This window comes from Agelaius tricolor, unplaced genomic scaffold (genome assembly GCF_023055355.1).
Source record: "Agelaius tricolor isolate 1412-34295 unplaced genomic scaffold, bAgeTri1.0.p SCAF_2, whole genome shotgun sequence".
NCBI lineage: Eukaryota > Metazoa > Chordata > Aves > Passeriformes > Icteridae > Agelaius > Agelaius tricolor.
Window position 1 is genome coordinate 57,895,850 of NW_027269262.1, and position 16,967 is coordinate 57,912,816.

At 38.6% G+C, this 16,967-nt stretch overlaps 1 protein-coding gene across 1 annotated transcript; it reads left to right on the forward strand.

Moving 5' to 3' along the window:
* Positions 1 to 729: 729 nt before the first annotated feature.
* UBXN2B (UBX domain protein 2B) lies at positions 730 to 14,345 on the forward strand. Its single transcript, XM_071419813.1, has 9 exons — positions 730 to 886; positions 3,322 to 3,422; positions 4,903 to 4,974; positions 6,468 to 6,627; positions 8,096 to 8,173; positions 9,526 to 9,635; positions 10,110 to 10,247; positions 10,377 to 10,538; positions 12,684 to 14,345. Exons 1-9 carry the CDS (start codon positions 761 to 763, stop codon positions 12,844 to 12,846), a joined length of 1,110 nt encoding a protein of 369 aa, XP_071275914.1. The 5' UTR covers positions 730 to 760; the 3' UTR covers positions 12,847 to 14,345.
* The last annotated feature ends 2,622 nt before the right edge of the window (positions 14,346 to 16,967 follow it).

The following is a 16,967-nucleotide window of genomic DNA, read 5'->3' on the forward strand; positions in this document are numbered from 1 at the left end:
CCAGAGGAGGGCTACAAAGCTGGTGAAGAGTCTGGAGCACAAGTCCTGTGAGAATTAGCTGAGGGCGCTGGGGTTGTCTAGACTGAAGAAAAGAACTCTCATGGATGACCTTATCACTCTCTGTAACTCCCTGAAAGGAGGTTGTACCCAGGAGGGAATTGGCCACTTCTCCCCAGCAACAGGATGACACCACATAGTCTTAAGCTGAGGCAGGGAAGGTTTAAGGTGGACATTAGGAAGAATTTATTCACAGAAAGAAGGATAAGACATTGGAATGGGCTACCCAGGGAGGTGGCGGAGGGCTGGATGTGACACTCTGTGCCATGATCTAGTTGACATGGTGGTGTATGGTCACAGGTTGGACAAGATGATTTCAGAGGTCTGTTCCAGCCCATTTGGTTGTGTGGTAGGTAATTTCGGCAGTGGGCAACCACCAACTCTTTGAGTAAAATGGACCCCAGACTCAAATGGAGGGAAGAACTGCACCTGCAGACTAAGTAGAATGAGAAGCAAGACATAAAACCAGCAAGCAGGGCTTTAACTACGGATAGACAAGCTATGCAATTCGCCAAGAATGGATGCTAACGGCTTTGTTCGCTGAGGTGCACAAGCACGGTAAAGTTCTGACGATGGGAGGCACCGGCCTGCGGCGGGCCCGGGGCCGGTACGGCGGGCCCGGCGCGGCCTCTCCCGTTGCCATGGCGGCCGCCCCGGCGGCGCTGGCCCCGCCCCGCCCGGCCTTGGCCACCGCCTCCACAAGATGGCGGACGGCGGGGCAGCGCCCGCGCAGCCGGACGGGGATGTGCCCGCGGCTCCGGCCGCCGGCGCCCGCAGGGACCGGCAGCCCCGGAGCAGCGGCCGCCCGCCCAGCGCCCGGGATTTGCAGGTGAGAGGGCGGAGGTGCCGCCCTGCTCCCGGGGCGGGGCGGGGTCGGGCCGGGCCGGGCGGAGCGCTGCGTCCCCTCGGGGCCGCCCCAGGCCTTCCCTCGGGCCGGCGCTGAGGGCAGCGGGCGGTGTGCGGGGTCCCCGCGGGACTGCCCCGACGTCCCCTCTGCACCCACTCGGCTTTGCTTCCTTCAGCTCCCACGCCCCTTTGGGGCTGGGAAGGGGAGGACGCCTCTGGAGGAGCACTGGGCCCTTTAGGAAAAGGTGTGTGCTCAGTTCTAGGGAACGGGAAGGGCTCTCCCGACATTTCACTAGCTGGGTTTTAAATGTCCTTGAAGTTATTGAAGTGCCATTGCATTTCCTGATTATTTGATAGGAATGTCTTCTCCCGTATGAAAATGTCAGTCTCTGCAGATGTGGTGTAAGACTAAGGACAAGATCTTTTCCCAGGTGTATGTGGGAAAAGTAGAGTGTGATCACAAATGTAATTCAGCATCAGTACTTAAATTTACAAACCCTTTATCAGTATTACAAACCTTAATTTTAGCTTAATTTTAGCAGTATTCCTTTTTTTTTTTTTTTTACACGTGATTTGACACTTTTTGAAGGTTCAAAATCTTATAGCCAGAAACTGGTAAACAGGTGAAACTTAATAACTGGAACTGTCCCTGTTCTATTTAATTACACATAATTGACAGACAAAGATGCGTATAGTTTTTTTCTTGGTTACTATTTGGAATTTTCATAGGTTCCTCTTAAGATTAATTTTGCTGCAATCATAGGATGCTTTGAGTTGGAAAGGATCCTAAAGATCATACGGTTCCAGCTCCTGTGCTATGGGCAGGGACACCTTTCACTAGACTGTGTTGCTCAGAGCTCCATCCAACCTGGCCTTCAACACTCCCAGGGATGAGGCATCCACAACTTCTCTGGGAAATCTTTTCTGATGCCTCACTACCCTCTGAGTAAAGAATTTCTTCCTACTATCTAATCTAAATCTCTCCTCTTGTAGTTTAAAACCATTCTGCCTTGCCCTATCACTATCTGCCCATGTAGAAAGTTGCTCTCCTGCTTTTTTTTCTTAGCCCCCTCTAAGTACAAAAGGCCCCAGTGAGATCTCTCTGGAGCCTCCTCTTCTCCTGTGTTATTGTTGTGTTATTCCCTGGGATTGCTATTTTTTGCTACAATATGTAACAGTAACAAAGTCTGTGTCGATACTTCTGGTTATAAGGTTTTAGTCAGCTGAAGCAGACTGGCGTTTTGGCTGGATACTTTTTGATAAAGTGTTAAACCCCACGGAAGTACCCTCCTGAGTCTGTACTTGATTTGTGGCGCCACCATACGAGATGGGGCATGAGGAAAGCACAGAAACCTGGCCATGCCCTTCCATGCTCTCTCAGCATCCCTCAATCCTTGCATTAGGGATAGTAAGTCTGTGACTTACCCATCAGCTTTACATATCTGAAAGGTATTTTCTTCTATCCTCAGATGAAATAGAGGTCTTCAGCAGATTTTTTTTGGGCTCTCTTTTCTCAATTTAATTTTCTTAATGGATATAATGCCTCATATTTATCTTTTCCCTGCAGAAAATACCTCATAATATTATAAAAACAACAAAAATTAATATGGGATTAATACCCTGTGTTTGTAGCAGTGTGTTTTCAAGGACAGATGATGTTTCATTTTATTTTAATGTGTATCCCCTCTGCATAAAAATGTAATGAAATTGTAGCCTAGTACCTTTTCTATGTCAATCACATAATGTGAGCAGAATGGCTTGGGGACAAAACTAAGGATGATTTGACAAAGTAGAGTCTTATTCAGGACAAAAGAAAGATTGCTGAAATGACATTGCAGGTCCCTTACATACATTTCTAAAAATGAGCTTGCCAGTGATATGGCAGCATTTCAAGAATCTTTGGGAAAAAGTTGTTGGGGTTTGTGTAAGTTTTTGTGAAGTGATGCCTTGAATTCAAGCCAGCAAGGCTGAATTTGTTCTTCATCCCAGTACAAGCTTATTTGAATTATGTTTTTTACATTTCTATGTAAAATGTTTGTAAAATTTATTGTTTGCTTCCATCAGAGGGTTAGATTGCTGCTTTGTTTCAATTTGTTACCATTAATGAGCTGATGCTTAATATCTCTTTGGGTATTTACCCTCATGGCTGAATCTAATACAGATTTTATGTAGCTGGTGAAGCAGTGGAAACTAAAGGACAGCACAGTGCAAGATCCAAGTCATAATGGCATTTAAGCATTGTGTAGTTTGATTTTTTTATATAAAGCACAAGGGAAGTGGAATTTTAGTTGGGGTTCCTCATGTTGATATTTCTACTTTTCTGGAGAGATGGATATTTCACATTAATTTTTGTCTTATTTCTTATTATATGTACTTCTTGAGTTACAGACTTACAAAAAAGAGTTTTGTTTCCTCCAGCTGGCCTTGGCAGAGTTATATGAAGATGAAGCTAAAAGACAGTCATTGTGTTCTGACAAGCCAACAGCTACAAAGACCAGTAACCCAAAGGTATCACAGAGGTAAGATGTGGGGTTTTTTTCAGAAATGTGTGGTTAGGTGTTTTGTTAGCTCACAAAACTTTGTCATTCCTGCTTGATCCCTCCTCGTATTAAAAGCAATCTACAGTAATTAATAATCAAAAATTGTGAATCCCTGCAATAATGCATTGTCTGTCTTCTCAGAATGCTTTTAAAATTTATTTAGGAGCTTTTTTACCAATTGGTATTCCAGGTATTCCAAAACACTTTAAATCTATTTCATGTGAGATGCTATAAGCAAAATGCTGTGTTGCTCTTTTTTTACACAGATGTAATTTGGAAATTTGCTGTATCAGAAAATTACTGCAGTTCTTTGTTTCTTCAAAATTCAGTAAACTAGCAGCTTGTGTGAAACTTGGCAAGTGAACTGCTTTCAGTATTGTATTTATGGCAGTGCCTGATGAGACAAATAGTGATTCTAAAAATTATTAGGAAGTTCCTATGGGGTGACAGAAATAAGAAGAAGTTCTTAATGAATTTGTCTGGGTTGGGCAGGTGGAAGGATAGATGCATATTTCAGTCCAGCTTTTCCTAGAATAGTACTAAACTGCAGTGTTTGCAGTTCACATAACATTTGAAGATTCAGCATAGTCTTGGATGTTTTTTATAAAATTATCTTGCCAGTTTTTAATTAATTAAATAAAATAATTTAAAGAAGATAAATATTTATAAAACTACTGACAGTGATGCCATAGCAAATATGTGGCTTGTTTTTGAATCACTGCTGCCAGTATGGATCTCAGTGTTAAAGGAGGTCAAGCAACAGAAAAGATTTAGTCACCAGTTATGCTTCAAGTTCACTGCAAATGCAGAAATCTCTTCAGGAAGAGAGACAGAATATGGGACACTTGGAAGTATAGGGGGTTTTGATGGGTTTTTTTGTATGTTTCGGTGAACGCACCTAAGCTGACGAACCAGCTACACAGAACTAAGTTTACAAACAAATAGAGCAAACAGCTCAATTTCCCAGTACATCTCATGAAGTTAAAACTCCCCACTCCCAAGCAAAGGAGAAGCTGCAGTACCAAATCTCAAACACTTCAGTGTGATAGTTGGCAAGTATTTGTTATTTGCTGGTATTCATACTGGAATCTGTGTGAGATGGAAGAGATGAATTAGTAGACTTCAGTTTGCTCTCAGATGAGAGCAGTGCATTAATTGCATGGAAACAGTGCTGCTCTTCTATGGTAGAAAAAATAATTCAGTTGGAATAGACCTATAGTGACCATCCAGTGCAACTGTTAATGCAAAATGACTGCCATATGTGTGCTCTTTCCTCCTTGTTCACTGAGAAGCATTTATGGCTGTGTACTTCAGCAAAACATAAACCCAGGCAACCAAACAAAACTCCCAAAAACACAACTCAATATTCTTAGTTTTTGAAAAAGAAGTAGTTTCAGAAGTTAGATATGAAGTTTATGTGCCAGTCATCTTCAAATATTTTCTTTTATTCTCTTGGCAGTCTTAAGCTGGATTCTCTTAAAAGATTGAGAAAACCAGAGAGAAGCATGAGCGATGACAAAGAAAACCAAAGGTATTTTTAAAACAAAACAGTTTAATAATTGTGAAAGTAATTGGGGTTTGTGTCACATTCACACTTTTCTCCCTCATGTTCTTTCAAAATGCATGTGAGCTAGATCTGTTCTGCAAAGAGCTAGGGGACTTACTAGAGTGTTAGCTGTACACTATTGTTGTAAAATTATATTTAGCAGAATCTGGCTGGAGTGATGTAGGACCTGTAGATGGCTTAACCTGTATGGTCATAAAGGTTGTAACTTACACTTGTGCTCAAAAACTTTTTGTCATTCTGAATATCCTGAATTTTTCTGTGTATCTATTGCTCAAATATTTGAGCACTTCCTTTCTTGAATACAAATTCTGATAAGAATTCCTGTTTCATATCCTTACCACTATCATTCTTTTAAATCTAATAATTATAGATTTTCCATATAAATGGTGGTTGGGGGAATAAAGACAAATTTATGTATAAAGGAGACATGTCACTCAGGGATTGACAGTTATGTGGCATTATAAAAACAGTATGATTGTACAGTAACCTCATACCAAATACTCTCTTCTGGTAATTGTAAAATATGATGGAATCGACACATTGTGAAGGCATTGGTCTGAGAAATAGTTTCACATGGATTGACTTGCCTTCCCCCAAATGGTTAAATGTAAAAGTTGAGGAAAGTGGAAAGCAGTTATTAGTTATTAATGCTTCCTGTAATCAAAGGCAAAACAATCAGGTTTGCTAGATTTTGATTTATTTACAGATTTTTTTACATCTATTCCAATGGTATTTAGAGATTGTAGTGCCTTTCTCTAGATAATTCTTGAGGAATATCTTGATCTTCATCATCCAACAGATACAGTTTTGAACAGAACTATTTGTAGTTTAGCATTTTGTCTTCAAGAGCTAGTAATGGTGCTGTGAAGGAAAAAAATCCCACAAATTAGCTTTCACAACATTTTCTGCAGGTTTTAAAATGCCTTGGAAGTTAATAATATTTATTTTAAAATTTCTATTTCTGATACTGTTGGGAATGAATGTATGCTAGATCTTTGAATTAAAAAATTAAATTGTGGCACTGTTCAGGTTTTCCAAGAACAGTTTTACAACTTTTTCTGCTAAGGTGGCATTAGCTGTGAATTTATATTCTGTCCAATCCAGGCACAGTCCCATGCACAGGACACCCCTGAGGAAATCAGTCTTTCTGGGAGCAGGTGACAGCCACATAAGATGCCCAGCTCCATCAGGACTGTGTTCACTTAAAACTTGTGGCCTTGCCCTCTGATCTTTGGAATCTGTTCCAGGAGGCACCTTGGTTCTTTGTTAGTCAAATGTCTTTAGTATAGCGCTGCTTGGATTATTGAGGAGGTTGGAACCAAATGAAGCATTTATTAGAATGAAAAGGATTTGTGCCAAATTTGCCTCTTTGTTATTTTTTTTTTCTTTTGATGGAAAGAGAAAAATTGTGCTTGTTATTTAAGGCATTGTTGCTTATTTGCATTACTATTCTAAAGATTTTATTCAGGTGACTCAGAATATAGAGGATTACAGATTTCTGCGGCTTCTACAAACCCAAGTAAAATTGTTGCTGAACTCTTCAAGGAAGCAAAAGAACATGGGGCTGTCCCATTAGATGAAGCCTCAAGAGCATCTGGTGATTTCAGTAAAGCCAAGGTAAAAGTTAAGAAATGTGTTGATCTCTCTTTACATTTGTGTTTCTGAAATTCATCAAACCACAGGAGAGCAAGTGCCTCCTTCTGTGATTTACAAATAGCAGATTTGCTCAAAATAGTTTTTTATTGTCTGTTTTCAAACAGCTTGCTCTAGAAAATAAAGGACCACACTATTTCAGTGGGAATCATTAGAAATCATCATGAACTGGAATTATATGCTTTGTTTTTAATTACAATTGATTAAATAAGAAACCGGACTAAATTTGCATCCCAAATCTTACCTACAGAATTGCTCCTAGAGAGTTGTGGTCACCAGTTCAGCATCCAGGTGCAGGCTGGTGACAAGGTATCCGTAGAGGGACCAGTGCTGTTCAATATCTTCATCAGTAACACAGACAGTGGGGTCAAGTGCACCCTCAACAAGTCTGCAGGTGACACCAGGCTGAGTGTTGCAGCTGATCTGCCTGGTCTTGGATGCCATCCAGAGGGATCTGGACAAGCTTAAGAAATGGGCTCATGGGAACCTCATGAGATTCAACGATGCCAGATGCAGGATTCTGCATCTGCCTCTGGGCAACCCCCAGTATCAGCACAGGCTGGAGCTTGAAAGGATCAAGAACAATTCTGGGGAAGGACATGGGGGTAGTGGTAGATGAAAAGTTGGACATGACCCAGCAATGTGCACTCACAGCCCAGAAAGCCAGACATGTCCTGGGCTGCATCAAAAGAAGCATGGGCACCAGGGTGAGGAAGGGGATGTTGCCCCTCTACTCCACTCTGGTGAGAGCACACACCTGGAGTGATTCATCCAGCTCTGGGATCCGCAGCACAGGAAGGACATGAACCTGTTAGAGAAGTCCAGAGGAAAGCCACGAAAATAATCAGAGGAATGGAGCATTTCTCCTGTGAGGAAGGGCTGAGAGAGTTGGGATTGTTGCCTTGAAAAGACAAGGGTCTGGGAAGACCTCATTGCAGCCTTCTAATACTTAAAGGCAGCCTATAAGAAAGATGGGGATAGACTTTTTAGCAGGCCCTGTTTTGGTAGGACAAGGGGTAAAGGTTTTAAACTAAAAGAGGGTAGATTCACACTAGGTATTAGAGAGACATTTTTTACAGTAAGTGTGTTAAGACACTGGAACAGATGCTCAGGGAGGTAGTGCATGCTCCATTCCTGGAAACATTCAAGTTTGTGACCTTTAAAGGTCTCTTCCAACCTGAAGTATTCTATGATTCTTATGTTTGAAAAAGTGTACAGAACAGAAGCTGAAATGTGTCACAAAGCTTTCTTAGTCTGACTGTGGCTGCTAGATATAATTTTCCACTTAGAAAATACATGATAGAACAGTATTTGCTTTTTATCTCAGAAGCAAGCTTTTTTTTCTCTTTTTTTTTTTTTTTGCACCTAGGTAAGAATTTTGATAAACTGTTTTAGATAATTATTTTATAAGCTTTTCTTTTTACTTTTTTAGTCATTTTCTGGTGGTGGATACAGATTGGGTGACTCATCACAAAAGCACTCTGAATACATATATGGAGAAAATCAGGATGTAAGTAAAATTCATAGCAGAAAACAGAACCTCCAACAGAGGCCTGCTTAATCATGTTTACAGCTTGAAATGCCACAATTACTGAAACTATGTTTATGAGGAGAAAATAATATCTAAATATTAGCTACGTGTTCAGTAGAAATTGTTGAAGTTTCTGAAGAGATGTTTGTTGGATACCCCTAAGGCCTCCATTATGGAGCTGTCAGATGTAAATTACTTTGAAATTCTTAGCACACCTCCTTTTCAGTGTTGCTCTTTCCAGGTGTTGTCCTGGATTCTCTTAGCTGTGCTAACATTTTAATGCTTTTAGGAATTGATTCTTGTTATGGCTTGCAAAGCAGCCCATTTCAAACTGGAGGTTTTCTAGAGAAGGGGAAGCAGCAGGCTTGAGGCCTTTCTTTCCTATCACTTAAAAAGCAGGATGTGAAGGAGAGGGTGAGGAGAAAAGAAGTTCTCTGCATTTTGTTATTTTTGTTAATGGCTAAAGCAAATTTTCAGCTTGTCTAGAAACAGCTACTAAGGCCAAAGGATGTGGTCCTGGCTAGGGGGTGCTGTTGTGCCACACAGGGAGCCTTTTGGTCTCCAGCAATCCTTCTACTCCAAGTAACAGCCAGCTGTACCCAGCCAGACTCTTGTTGGAGTGGACTTTCCATAATTGGGAACATAAATAGCTTTATAAGGGAAGGCCAGTTATACTGGCTGGGGAAGCCTAGTTTTGCTGGATGACAAAGCACTTAGAAGGAAGAGAGGATGCAGGTTTTGAAGCTGGAAGGCCCTGGCTGGACTTTTCATGTAGGATGTGGCAAAATAAGACAGGAGCAAAGGAGGCTGGTTTCCAGGATTCTTCGCTTTTGAGCTGAATGGAGCTACTTTCAGCTTTGTTGGAGCTCAGCATGTAATAATTTGAGGGAAGTGTAGGTTTTGCTGTAACTGATGTATCAGCAGTAATTTGTAATTTTATTGGTTTATTTCTTAATTTCTCAATAAAAATGTTTAGTGCTTTTGGAAATAACTGGAACATGATGAATATCACTACACCCTCACTGTATCATACTTTATGTCATGGATAGCAGATTAAGAGATTATTTTTCCCAAGGTAGGAGAATGGTCTAGAAGAAGACAGTAGTTTCTAACTACCAGGCTTTTTCAAAAATATTCTAACAATGACAGTTACAGTGCGGTACATTCTAACAATACAGTGAGGTATTGTTCTTATTTTGTCATTTGCCTTCTTGTTTGTGGTCTTGTACAAAATTTGTTTAGTGTAGATCAAAATTTCTATAACTAGTCTGTATGAAATTGTGCTGCCTTTTTTGTCTTTCTTTACTTTTTAAACTTGTTTTACTTCATAGGTTCAAATTTTGCTGAAACTGTGGAGGAATGGATTCAGTTTAGATGATGGCGAGTTGAGATCCTATTCAGATCCAACAAATGCTCAGTTTCTTGAGTCAGTTAAAAGAGGGTAAGTTAAAATGACAACTTTTTTGAGGTATGTGTTTGAAGTGAAGTGGACAAAAATCCTTTCTCCACACACTTATCAAAAGCTCCAGATTTCTTCTTTGCCTGAACCCATAAAATATAGTCTGTATTTGTCACCAGATGCATGGGGCACTTAAAAATTTGCAATACTTTGGTTCTTTTGGTGGTTTAACTCTGAATGATACTTGCTACAACAGCTTTTATATTCACAATTTTTTCCTAGCTCATTCTGTGATTCAGCTGTCAGTATATTCTAAGTTTTGACTGTTAGTTCACTGATTTTTTTTTCTTCTTTTAGGGTGAAATCAATTCATAAACCAATTGAATGTGACTTTGAAAGTATACATAATATTAGTATTGACTCATACTGTGTGTGTACTTTTTGGATGATTTCTTTTTGCAGTTCAGAATGTAATTGAAAGTGTAATTATTGTCATGTATTATTTTTGTAATTCAGGGAAATTCCTTTGGAACTGCAGCGACTTGTTCATGGTGGCCAGGTAAATTTGGATATGGAAGATCACCAAGAACAGGAATATGTGAAGCCCAGACTGCGATTCAAAGCTTTCAGTGGTGAAGGGCAGAAGCTTGGAAGGTGAAAAAAGCTAGATCTGTTCTGTGCTCTGTATTCATATACTGTTTCATTCCTATGACTGAAAATTTCAGACTACTTTGTCATGGTTCCATTAGTAACATCTGCTTTGGTTTTTTTCCAATCCTATAGCCTTACACCTGAAATAGTCAGCACACCTTCTTCCCCAGAGGAGGAGGAGAAATCCATTCTTAATGCACCTGTTCTGATTGATGATTCCATGCCAGCAACTAAAATTCAAATTAGATTAGCAGATGGAAGCCGGTTAATACAAAGATTTAATCAAACACACAGGTAAATTGATTCTGCATCAATGCAGGTAACAGTAACTATTTCAATAAGTTTGTGTTTTGTTGTTAAATGAGTCTCATCAAAACATCAAAAAGGGGGAAATACCAGTCTTGCTGAAATACATCATTCTGTGTCACTTTCATTACATGGTTATATGATGAACTGACTGTCAGAAATTCTGTACTTGGAAACACAATATATTTGATAACTGCAACGTCTGTTCAAACTTTTATAACCAATGATGTCCTTTGTTTTTTTAGGACATAGTTGAGCCATAATTGTTCCCAGGACAACTGAAATCAGTATAGCCCCACTATGTAGTCATCCCAGCCCTGGGCCCTCCTTGGGAGGATCAGGTGGATGACTTGGGAAACACTGTGAAAGCTCTTTATTGCAAAGTGTGAAGTATGGTCTCAATTGGAATATAGTCCACACTATGGGCAGAGAAATCCTGTGGCCCATAATCAAGAATTCCAGCTTTCTACCTTGTTATACTTAAGGTTATTACAAACATGACATGGGCTGTAAGTGTACACTGCAGCCCACATGCAGGAGGATATATAGACACTTCATGCTCATTTGCAATTCCAGCATGTAGGTTGGATATAGTACTGAGAGCTAACTTCTGTTTTGGATGGTCATCTCCTCAGAATTGGCAGTGTGTGAACTTGATGGTGGTTTTAGATTTGTTAGTAGCTTTGCTGATTAGAGCTTGGCACCAGTTTTATTGATGTTGGGGCAGTGCCACTAACAGTGTTAGCCAACCCCATGATGTTATGTTAGTGCAGGGTTCTGCAAAGCTCTACTCTCCACTGCTGAGAGATCTTTGGGCAGAGGACAGAGATTTGGGCAGCAGTTCTACCCATGCTTTAGCACTGTGAAAGCCAGCCTTAATTTGAAATCTGCACAATTGTGTTAGAACATGGCTGCAGCTTGAATCCTGACTTGGAGGTGGTGTTAGCATGGACCCATTTCCATGTTAATATTGTTACATGGAGAGCTCATCTGTTTCCTTTTTTCCTTCTGGCACAGAATAAGGACAAAGTGTAGCTTTTTTTACCTGACAGTATACACAGACCACAGTGAGGATATTTTAGCTGAGATTCCAGTAGGGAGGAAGATACAACAGTACTTTTTGACAGTTTAGACCTGATAATATATGCTGAGAGTGCACGCCCAGATCCTTTCTTCACAGCATGTGCTGAGAAGTGACTGAGACAAACCGTGGGGCTTATTGGGAGCCTCTGTAGCTGAGTTGTGTGTTCTTTGCATGGAAGGGTAGAAGTGGTAAACTTGCCAGTAACATCTGTAACAACCTAGATTGTGTTGACAGGAACTTGTTTAATTATTATTAACTTTTTCTTGACTGTGAATCTTTATCGTTATCTTCAGCAGCTGATTTTGATCATATATATGGCAAAGTGCATTATTTATGTCAAAGGCCTTGAAGACTGATAGAAAGCAGAAATCACTACTTATTTGGCTACAGTAAACTTGCCAATTTATTAATTACAAAAGATCTTCACAGAATTATTCTCAGCTTAATGTCTTTATAGAAAACCCTCAAATTTCAGGATTTTATCTCTAAAATACTATTTTTTATCCATGTCTTAAAAAATTAAATTCTTCTTGTTATACTGTTTATGTGACTGTTTTATTAACTATTGTTCAGAAGTTCACTACCAAGTGAAAATAGGGGAAAGCTCTTGCTATTGAAGTGCATTAATAATTCCTGTCTGCTTCCTCTTCACTGTGACTATATATTTTAAGATTCTTTCTTCTTTCTAACAACTTCACTTTTTTGGAATATACTAATTAATAATGAAACTTTTGACAGTGATATTGAGATTAGTTGACTTCCTGTGTTAGGTATCAGTTTGCAATATACTTCAATGTTAAAAATTTTGTTTCTGTTATTTGAGGAAACAAGCAACATTCACTATCATTTTTCAGGGGATTTTTTAATGCAAGAACCAAAAAATTGTGAGCTATAATCATTACATCTGGATCAGAGAGAAATATGAAATCTAGAACTTACCTAGTGGTTTAGTCTGCTTAATGGTTTTGTGTTCTCTGATCATGTTAATGTTCAGAGATGTATGTCAGATGTAATCATACAAAGTTTTCATGTCCATCTCTTTTTCACAGGATTAAGCATATTCGAGATTTCATTATCCAGTCCCGTCCAGCTTTTGCAACAACAGATTTTGTTCTTGTGACTACCTTTCCAAATAAAGAGCTAACAGATGAAAGCCTGACACTACAAGAAGCAGATATACTTAACACTGTGATTCTTCAGCAATTAAAGTGATCTTGTGATTGTTGTACAACATAGGGATCCTGCTGTACTGTCATACAATATGTTTCCAACAGATGAAAGAAAGGAGGTATCAATGTCTTTTTATTTCCTCTTTTCCAGGGATCATATTTTTGGATTTCATGTCTTCCAGCTATAACATATCTAACTTTTTAATTTTAATTTCTCAATATTATTCAGGTTATTTTCAGTGTTAAAATTAAGGTTCTGTATGTTAATATGTTTCAAACCACATCTTATACTAAATGTGAAATGAGATAGGACTTTGTGACTCAGTTTTTTGAGGGGGGTGGGGAAAGGAGCATTTTTCTGAAGGGGACAGTATCTTTCATAGAGTTGGTAAGATTTGCACTATGGAAATGTTCTATGCTGCATTGACAAACAGCCATTTGAAAACTTAGACTGTAGGTTATGTTTACCTTAAAAACTGTATTAATATTAAGGTGTTCTTTTTAATAGGTTTACAGATAATTAATGCCCTAATATAATTTTTGTACGTTCTATTTGTAGTGTTTCATGGTGTAGTATAATATTTATATTACAGTTTTTATGTCATTTTCCTTGTATTGTTGCTCGTATGAGTGAATCAGTTCAGGAGATGCAAACCTCAGCTGTTGCAGACTATAATAGAATGTTCTTATTTGTATTCTAGTTGTACTACTTGTGATGAAAATAAATATGAATTTTTTTCTTCTTGAAGTTAAAGAAATGTGAGAGACCACTGTTATCTGGGAAAATTATGTGCTTTAGAGGAGGTCTCTGGTATTATGAATCTGAGTATGCAGTTGGACCCTGTGCAACAACATGATACATTACACAAACAGTTACTTAACCCCAAACAAAAATACACTGAGGTGCACAAACACAGAACTGGTCTACTTCTGTGCATGCAAGTGACAGCATAAACATGCTAATTGGTCACGTATTTTTGACCCAAATTTCAGTTGTTTATATTTGGAATTTTGGCCAAAGGTATTTTGTAGTATTCACTAGGGATTTGGTTGTACAGCTTTCACTGTGCTTGTTTGGAAGCTGTATAATTAAACCCCTTCATCTTTGAAATTACATATTTTATAAAAAAACCTGCCCCAACATTGCACTAAGCAGGTAGGAGTCTTATGTTGGGGGAAACTGGCTGCTGTGCTTTAGTAGTATGCAGTTTTTTAGTATTTTTGGATTTATATCAGATGAGTGGATCACACTGAAGGAGAGTAGGTGGGCTGTATCTCTTGTACCAATATGTGTTGAAAATTGCTGTTTTCCATGTTTATTTTGTTCTGAAAATATCAATACTTGTTTATTTATGTTAAGGTTATAATTGCTTAGTATGTTCTTACGTTTTTACCTCAAAGTAGATATTTGACTGAGTAGATTTTAAACATGCAGTTGTATTTGAAGTATTTTGTTTTGCAGTCTGAATATCTGCATGATTTTAATCATAATTCATTTCATGTGCTAAGTAATTAAAGCTTTATGTTTAAGCTCGCAGACAAGGCTTCTTGTGTTATTCCAAATTTACATTGTGATAGAGTGGTGATTGTGTTGTGTGCCAAATATTTAAGCCTAAACATAAAGGAATTGTCATGTACTGTGCATGTATTTTATATCCAATATACTAAAAATTCTCTATGTAAATGCAAGGCCAAAGTTCGTGATGTCAATTTGGGCAGTCTGTGGTTTGGGCATATTTTGGTTCAGGATACAGGTAAAGTTACATTGCTTATTACTTCTGAAGACCATTATTGATTAAGCAGTGATGTATGAAGAAAAGGGGTTAACTAAGGGGTTTTTCCCTTTTATGCCAAAACCTGTAAGTCCATATTATCACAGTCTCTTTGTTTCAAATATCTGTTCAATTTCAGTGTTTAATGGCAGCTGAGAGTAACTGGGAGTCCCAGAAGTTAACAATATTTTGTCAAGCACTAAGAAAATGTATCAATGCTTATGTTTAAATATTTCATGCTTCTCAGTACTTGAAAGCCTATGGAATCTTCCACCTCATTATTTTATGTCATAACTTTTATTATATAAATTGTCACTTATAGCTAATATCTTGGCATTTTTGGCACAAAACTGTTCTGTGAGTGCAGACCTATGTGCATATGTAGCTAAGACTGGCTACAAGGGAGAAAGAGCTTGGTAGAGGATGATGATCTTTCTCTCACAGTAAGGCTGCTAAGTTTGGGCGTTCCATTTAGTTTCCCTTAAATACAGGTAATAATCCCATTGCTTGCTCTTGTAGCAGCCTATGAAAGGCTCAAGCTTCACCTCTGCTTGACTTTCCTAGAAATCCTTTAGCACACAAGAGCCAAATAATCAAAACCTGAATGTTTTCCTTAAAGAAAACTCCTCAGTAATAATTGATTCTGGATAAACACAGCCTTCTTAGTCTTTGGGTTTTGGTTTTTTCCTCAGCAGTCCACTGAGATGTTTGCAAGCATTGTGCTTTAATTAAACTACTGGACACACTTGTATAATTAGCATATATTAGCAGTTATCCCACGCTGTTCTTGCTCTTTGGTGAAAATCTGTCCAATATTAAATGAAGCAAGGAAGAGCACACAAGTACTCTGAGGAGCTATTTGCTAGCTCCCTGCTTAGTTGCTTGCACTAAGTTACAGGTCCCATGGTCTTTAAATTGTCTTATGCTGTGCAGGGAGAAGAGACATAGATGCATCTCCCCCTTGCTCATGCTGCTTAAAGCTGGCAGGCCTCAGCGTAGGCATGTGCTGCTCTCTGGGCAGGTGAGACAGCAGCAAGAGTCTGGGGGAAATGCTGAATCAATGGCCTGCCACAAGCAGTCAGCTTCTGGGGTTTCTGTAGGATGAGTATAATTGGAATCAGTCCTGAAAACAATAAAAGTAGGGTTGCTTCTATTTAGCCTGGAAAGCACTGGCCCTGGAATGGGGTTAGATGAAAACAGTGCAGCAGAACCATCTACACCAATTTGAGGTTTACAGAATTGACTTTGTGACTGGGAGATGATTTTAATCCCTGTGTTTGTTATTAGTGAGTTTGATCAAATTTGTGTTTATGATGCTGGTTCTGCTTCTTAACGACCTCTCTTTTGAGAGAGCATTTCCACTGAGTCTTTGGTCCTAAGTTAAATTTCTTATCTTAAAAAAGCTCTAAACTGGTAACTTACAAGGAAGAAAACAGGGATGAGGTGATTTAAAGTGGGCAGTTACTTCACAGGGAGGAAAGCATAACACTAATTAGAAGCTTGTACAAAGCTGGCAATTCAACTCAGGTATTCTCAAAGGGAAATTCAAACACATTTTTCAATAGCTGAACTACTGGAATGAAGCAGCCTTAAAAATCAACTTTGTTGTTGTTGTTGTTATTTTGTTTGTTTTATTTGTTTAAATCTTATTGTTATGCTGGCCTTCTGTAAGATTTGCTTTAATTATACCAAATTTATTTAGGTTTGGTACTGATGTAAAATAAAGTAAAAAAATATGGCTTAGTTTTTGAAAAGCAACTTGCTTTGCCTTTGTCTAGTCATAATTAATAATTTCTGATGTATGTTTCATATTCAATGGGCTGGAGATGCTATGTATATCACTGTATGTATTCAAAATTTCCATTACAAGCCTTCCAAAAAAAGTCTGCTGAATATCAAAGAACTCAGATACTAGAACTGAACTTCTTACACTTCTTAGTTGTAATTCTCCTTTAGTAATGGTCTTTTTCTGCCCATAATATAAGAGCTCCCTGGCAGCATATCTGAAGGTTAAAGTAAAGAAACTATGTTCAAAAATTTTTTCATCTAAAACTGAGAAATGAGGAGAGTTCTTTTCTGTTCACTGGGAGCTGTCTGCTCTGGAGTTAAATATGTGATCTACAAGCTATGTGGTTTAGCTCTTTTTCAGGGATATGAGAAGGTAGTTTTGTTATTCCACACCGCATTAAGATAAATCAAGAGAGAAATTCTTAACTGTATTAAAATTAAATTTTTAAAAATCCTTCAAGGAATTATTCTGGGAGAGCAACTATTTTGCATTTATAAACCTTTTCCAGTCCAAATTAATTTGGTGAGCTCTTAGACCATTTAAATACTAACAAGAATTCACAAATGGGAATAACCATGAATCACTTGTCTAATCTGATGTTTC

What these genes read in the sequence shown, in the direction of transcription:
- UBXN2B (XM_071419813.1), top strand. Translation starts at nt 761, where the DNA reads ATGGCGGACGGCGGGGCAGCGCCCGCGCAGCCGGACGGGGATGTGCCC. An exon ending in CCAGCGCCCGGGATTTGCAG is followed by an intron (nt 887 to 3,321) that starts GTGAGAGGGCGG and finishes TGTTTCCTCCAG; the next exon opens with CTGGCCTTGGCAGAGTTATA. An exon ending in GAAGGGCAGAAGCTTGGAAG is followed by an intron (nt 10,248 to 10,376) that starts GTGAAAAAAGCT and finishes CCAATCCTATAG; the next exon opens with CCTTACACCTGAAATAGTCA.